The following is a 6,752-nucleotide window of genomic DNA, read 5'->3' on the forward strand; positions in this document are numbered from 1 at the left end:
GCGGCTGCGGGAGGTGCTGTCGCAGCTCAGCCTGGGCCGGCAGGACGTATCCGAGGCGTCGGGGCTGGTGAACCACGTCGTGTCCCACCTGATCCAGGCTGTCCGAGGGAGGGACGGCAGCTTCAGCTCCATCGGGAGGCTGGGAGCCGGCAGCTACTACGAGCACGTCAAGGTGCGTGCGGGGCTGGCGCAGATTGGGGCGGAAGTCGGCGAACTGCGGCTGGGCAGCCTGGAGAAGTGGAGCTATAAGGGAAAGAACGGGACAGAGGCTGACAGCACACGGGAAAATGGTTTAATTAAATCTTACCTTTCAAGAGGGTAGGATTTGGGTTGAATATAAGGAAAAAGGTCTGTCCCAGGGAGGGTGGTGAGGCACAGGTTGTGCAGGCTTGTAATGAATTCCTGTCCTTGGAGACTTGTAAGGCCAGGCCTTGGCAACCTGCTCTAGCTGTCAGTGTCCCTGTTCATTGCAAGGCAGGTAGACTAGATGACCTTTCAGGATCCTTTCCAACTGTAAGGATTCTGTGATTCCATGACTGCTCGCTGGACAGGGACTGATTGTGACATTGTACCCAGATGGTGGTGGTCAATGGCTGCTTGACCTCCAGCAGCTTGGAGCTGTGACCGCTGGGGAAGTGGTGTCAGTAAACTGGTCTTCTGCACTTGAATGTACATCAGTCTGGTAATACGAATCCATCAGAAACAAGGTAATGTTTCACTCCAGCTGTGAAAAATACACACAGGCAGCTGTAGATAAAGCTTCAGCTTTAGCTGAAAAGCTTAAAGGCATTACAACCCAAGTTGATGCACGTGTTCTTGTCCTTTGCAGATATCTGAACCCAATGAGTTTGATATCATGCTTGTAATGCCTGTCACAAGACTGCAGCTAGACGAGTGTGATGACACTGGAGCTTTTTATTATCTAACATTCAAAAGAAATCCAAAAGAGAAGTATTTGAATAGGTTTCTAGATGAAGATGGAAAATTATCAGCCTTTAAAATGCTTAAAGAACTAAGACGAATTATTAAAGAAGAAGTAAAACACATTAAAGGTAAGTACTGCACAATCAGGTTTCACTCAGGAACGCTAATAACGCACCTGCAATTCCACATAGGCAATATGTATCTTTCCCCTCAGTTATCTCTCATAGCGACGTAACTGGAAGTGAACCCTATCTGCCCCTGCTGCCTTGAGCACTTACTCTAAAAATCACCACAAATACACCAGAGCAGCAGAAGGAATTACATTACTTGAGTTAGATAATGCATTATCTAATGTTACTTCTTAGCTATCCATAAAATGTATCGCCTTTTAGGATGCTCTTTTTCTCGTAAGCCTTCGGCCAAGTTGTAGACAAATCTCCGATCTAAACATTTTCCACAGTCATTTGACATTCTCTAGTCATTCCTGTTCATTAGAAAGCATTACCGTGTCTACAGAAGACATCTCAAATAGTCAAAATATTAAAAATATATCATGAAATAAGAGCTTTTCTTATTTTGTAGAGGGAGGCTCCAGCAGACCTCCTTACTGTTTTATTAAAGAAAACAACACCACTATATTCATTTCACAAATCCTACAGGATAAAATGCTTGAGGATTCTGACCATTTACAAATTCCTATTCAGTAAATATCTTAATAACTTCCAAAAAGTGTTTCTTCTGTTATGAAAAAAGATTACTTTCTTTTTTGTTACTAGATGTGGAAGTAACTGTGAAAAGGAAAAAGCCTAGAAGTCCTGCAATCACTCTACAGATCAAAAAGCCTCCAGCAGAAATATCAGTGGACATCATCTTGGCTTTGGAAGTTCAGCAGAGCTGGCCTCCCAGCACACAGGATGGCCTCAACATAGAATGCTGGCTGGGAAGAAAAGTCAGGAGAGAGTTCAGACATAAACCAATTTACTTAGTGGCCAAGCAAAACAAAAAAGAAAAGCTTCCAAGAGGTATTTCAAATACAGATAATAAGCTTAAGTTAAGAATTACTTTCTCTGCAACTTGATACAACTTGATAAATGCCATAAAAAGAGGATCCAGATTCTGTTCAGTATTCTGCCTTCAAGGTACAGATCTCTGTTTTATCCTGGGTACATCCAGATCATTGTTGAAAACCCTCTTTAAAACACCAGCCTGGTGACAGTGCTTATCCTGTGCTGAAATCTAAAGCTGATAACTGCACTACAGACAGTACAGTAACCAGCCCTGTTACTGGTTATCTGTTCCATCAGACAGATGAATATCTTTCCTGTAGTAGTGCTGTACTTAACAGCAACATCCACTCCTTTGTAAAAGAAAAAAATTAAAGGAGGTGTGTAAAAATACACAGAACATCCCTGAAAATAGCACTTATTATACATAAGTTTTATACTTCTGCAGGAAGTAAACTATTTAAGATAGATTATTTCCTCATTGAACTTTGGTATGGCTGCAAGATGACTGCTGGTTTTTTTTGTTTGTTTGTTTTTTCCTCCCCCAAGCACTCTCACCGTGCCTGCATTAGTTTGCAGAAACACCCCAGCTTGGCACTGTATGAAAAGAACTGGTAGTTTCAGCGGAAACAGTTCCGGCAACTGAGTGTATTTTTTAGTTAGCACACCTATCTTACCAGTGCCACGTACACCACCACTGCTCTACTGAGCTCTCTGTCCCAGTGAAAATTAATTGCCAATAGTAATCAAACCAAAAAAGGTGGGGACACTGTCTAATTTATGTAAGGAAGAAAAAAAATGATTGCTGATGTTTTAAAAACAGGGGACTGAGCTGCATTAATCACTGTTTTCAAGCATTCCCAGAAGAATAAAAAGAAATGCTTTACAAGAGTTAGCTGAGATAATCTCAGTCACTTGCACAGAGAAATTAAAACCGATCTTCAAGATTTGTTTACTCAAAACCAGAATGGTGAAGCAGTAAGGCTTAGTAACAGAGAGTAGAAATTGAATGGCAGTAGATTTCTATAGGTAGCACAATTATTCCCCAAATCACATTCCACACATTCAGGAAAGTTAAGAAGTAAGCTTAATTTTAAAAACTGAACCCAAACATCCTTGAGAATATAAAGAAAGCATCCAGACAGGCCTACACAGTTATTTGTAACTATAATATTCCAATCTTGTTGGTATGGAGTGGTTGAGGAATTAAGGAACTGACTAATTTCAGTAATTGATGAATTAAGAGGTTTTTTTTTTTTTGTAGTTACAGACACCAATATTTACTGCTGTGTAACTATTTAAGTCTTGTACTCACCCCTTTAGGAAACACCTGGCGACTCTCCTTCTCGCATATTGAGAAGGCCATGCTGAACAACCACGGCAGCATAAAGACATGTTGTGAGTCCGATGGAGTGAAGTGTTGTAGGTAGGTATCTCATACGAATATTTTGCTTTAAGCTAGTTTGTCCAGCACTGTTTCAGTTTAACATTTAAGAATTTGGTCAGTGAGTAATTATTTAGAATAGGAAGTGAGAATATAGCTTTTAATCACCAATTCCTGCATCATTGTTCCAGATTAGTGCAAGCTTGCATGTGCCCACTGAACGCACCTGACGTGCATTTGCTAAAAAAGTAACAAATTACTTTGCAGATTTATGCTCCAGCTTTGCCTGGCAAACAAGCAGATGCGCCTTGCCAAATATCTTTCCCCAAATCAGTCATCTTCAGAAATACTAGCTCCACAGTCTGTTGACTCAGCTTCATAAGCAAATTACACTTTGTGGCAAAGCAATTTATTAAATGATGGTGAGAAAAGAACTGAATGGGATCAGGATCAATAAATGTGATTTTTCACTCTAATAAAGATTGGTTCCACATTTCTTTGAAGAGTAAAAACAAAACCTCATCAGGTACAGAACCTACTTTATGGCAAAACCACTTTTTGGTTTACAGAATCAGGAAAGCCACAAGGGTATTAATGCATAATTCTTCATCTTTGCTTTATGAGTAGTACTCATAGCTATGCTGTGTCCTTGCCTAGCCGTGTACTGAACTCTTCACCTCACAGAGTGCCATGGAAAGGCACTGGTAGTGCCTTCAGTGTAAATCCAAGCCCGAAGTGCAGCTTTAATCTTAAGCAGTGCTCCAAGTTCATGTTATACTGGTAGCATCTGCAGGAGGAGATCGTAATCGTGCAAGCACAGTGCTGATCAACACTTTGTATTCCTGTGCCACCATGGCCACTCGCGGAAGTGATTCATGCATTAAAACTATTTTTCACAGTAGAAATCTTTCACTGCTAGTCTGCCTTCATGTGCAATGCTTGTAGGAATATCCACCTTTTTGCTGTACTTATTTTCAGATTTCATTCAAAACCTTACTGAAAATGTTCTATTACAGTAAGAATATTTTCGCTGCTTTATTTGTAGTGTGTATTTAAATATCTAAAATACATGTTTAGAACTGACTACTAAAGGTACGCAATTATCTCTTATTTAACAGGAAAGATTGTCTCAAACTTCTGAAGTATCTTCTAGAACGACTTAAAATGAAACATGCAAAAGAATTGGAAAAGTTTTGTTCCTATCATGTCAAAACTGCCTTTTTCCATTCATGCGTCACTTGGCCAAGTGACACAGACTGGCAGTATGAAAACCTGGAACACTGTTTTCAGAAATATCTGGAATATTTTCTGCGTTGTCTGCAAGATTCTCAGCTGCCACACTTTTTTATTCCCCAGTACAATTTGCTCAGCCTGGATGATAAAGCAAGCAATGACTTCCTTTCAAGACAAATAAACTATCAGTTGAACAATGGATTCCCAGTATTTCACCAGCTGTAGTTATTTTAAATACTTTTTTTATCTGAAAGCAAGTAGATTTGCATATTTTAAAGCTTAAATTTAGCACTTTGTATTATTTCTTAGAAGCTTGATACTATGGAGAAACAAAACCAAATCAAGAACACTGACAGAAAATTGTGCTTCAGTTACATTGCTTAGTCATATTCCTTAGGAGAACCAGGACATTAGAATTAATATTTGATAGGAACAGTTAAAAAAGTAACCTGACTCTAATGAGAAAAATTCTAACATAGAATGATGCTTAAAACAGAAAAAAAAGGCACCTGCCAGCACAAAAATTCAGCAAGAGAACCAGGCCTGAGAACTCGGCCTTGTAACGGAGCCTAGGAACACAGACATCCCTGAAGCATGGCTGAATACCTCATACCAGTGCCATCCTGAAGATATCGTTGTTACACTTATATATTCAAAGTATATGTGTGCGTATACCTGTGTATATATGCCTAGGTGCATATAGATGCTCATACTACATAAATGTATATGTATATTCTACAAGAAGTTGAGCTGCTCAAGTGCGTGCAGGAAAGAGCAATGAAGCTGGTGAAGTGACTGGAAATCAAAATGTGAAGATCCTGTTGGTCTCTACAACTACCTGAAAGGTGGCTGCAGTGAGGAAAGCATCAAAGCCTTTTCTAAACTGGTGGTCAGTTCAATGCTTCTGTAAATGATCCAGATACAAATGCCTACTAGGCATACAGAATTAGGAGGAGCTGTTGACGTCCTTGGAGCAGAGACACCATACAGAAATTTTGGCAAATTGGAGAGCTGAGCAATCATCAACTGCACGAAGTTCAACAGCAAGTGCAGGATTCTGCATGTGAGACGTGGTAAAGACTGGGGAACAACAGGCTGAAAAGCAGACCCAGAGGAAGGGATCTGGGTCAACAGAGTGTCCTTGCAGCCAAAAGAGCCAACTGGTGCATCAGGCCTGGCACTGCCAGCCAGGAGAGGAAAGAGATGGCCCCCACTGTGCGCTGGCATGGCCTCACCTTGAGCACTGTGTGCAATTTGGGGCACCATAACACAAAGACAAAACTATTAGAGAACATCCAAAGAGGGGCTTCAAAGATGCTGAAATGTCTGGAGAGCAAGGTATACCAGGAGCAGCTGAGGTCCCCGGGTTTGCTCAGCCCAAAGCAGAGGAGGTAAGGGGAGGCCTGATGGCGGCTGCAGCTCCTCACAAGGAACAGAAGGGCAGCGCTGAGCTCTGCTCTGTGTGACAGCAACAGGGCCTGAGGGAACAGCATGGAGCTGTGCCAGGGGAGGGGCAGCTGGGGGGTCAGGCCCTGGAACAGCACTGAAAAATCCAGGTTGAAAATACCTTCCCTGTGGAAAGGCTCCCAAGGGAAGGCCTTTTCAACCTGGATTATTCTATGTTATCTGAGCTATACTTAGGACAAATTATGGTATGTAAATATTCTTGGTAAGATTGCAATCAAGAAGTATTTTCACTATAATAATTATCGTTAAGATTGATATTAATAATCCCCAAATCATTTCTGCTGCTGTGTACTGATTATCCTACCTCATATTGCCTTTCTACCAGTTGCTGCTATTAATGAGTATCTTTAGTGTTTGGTACATATATACACACAAACTCATTTCCTGGTAATAACTGTAACAGCTTTTATACATCCCTATTTGCCATATCAATCATAGCTTTCTTGGTAGTAGTGATTTGTGTTCTTCTGCAATAAACAGAAATCCTTAGTAAACAACCACTGTATGTCCTTGTGTACCACAGAATCCTTCAAACTGACTGTTGTAATCCCTATATACTTACTGGCCAAGTAGTCTCCAAAGCTCTCCTTTCATGGATTGTGACAATAGTTGTCTTTCCAATACAAATGCAGCCATCACCTTCAAACTATCTTCAAGTCATACTATGAACACATGTAAGAATTTGCAATTATCAATTGCACAGACATGAATTCCATGACTTCAAATTAGGGGAGGAAAAA

General features: G+C 40.7%; 1 protein-coding gene across 1 annotated transcript; it reads left to right on the forward strand.

The window, feature by feature from the left end:
* Position 1: 1 nt before the first annotated feature.
* Positions 2-6,509, forward strand: CGAS (cyclic GMP-AMP synthase; the record flags this gene model as incomplete). The annotated part of the gene is made up of 5 exons (XM_010707761.2): positions 2-172; positions 830-1,052; positions 1,701-1,946; positions 3,252-3,354; positions 4,431-6,509. Coding segments are annotated over 5 exons (1,083 nt in total), but the record flags the coding sequence as incomplete, so codon positions are not given.
* Positions 6,510-6,752: the final 243 nt, after the last annotated feature.

This window comes from Meleagris gallopavo, chromosome 2 (assembly GCF_000146605.3).
Source record: "Meleagris gallopavo isolate NT-WF06-2002-E0010 breed Aviagen turkey brand Nicholas breeding stock chromosome 2, Turkey_5.1, whole genome shotgun sequence".
Lineage (NCBI taxonomy): Eukaryota > Metazoa > Chordata > Aves > Galliformes > Phasianidae > Meleagris > Meleagris gallopavo.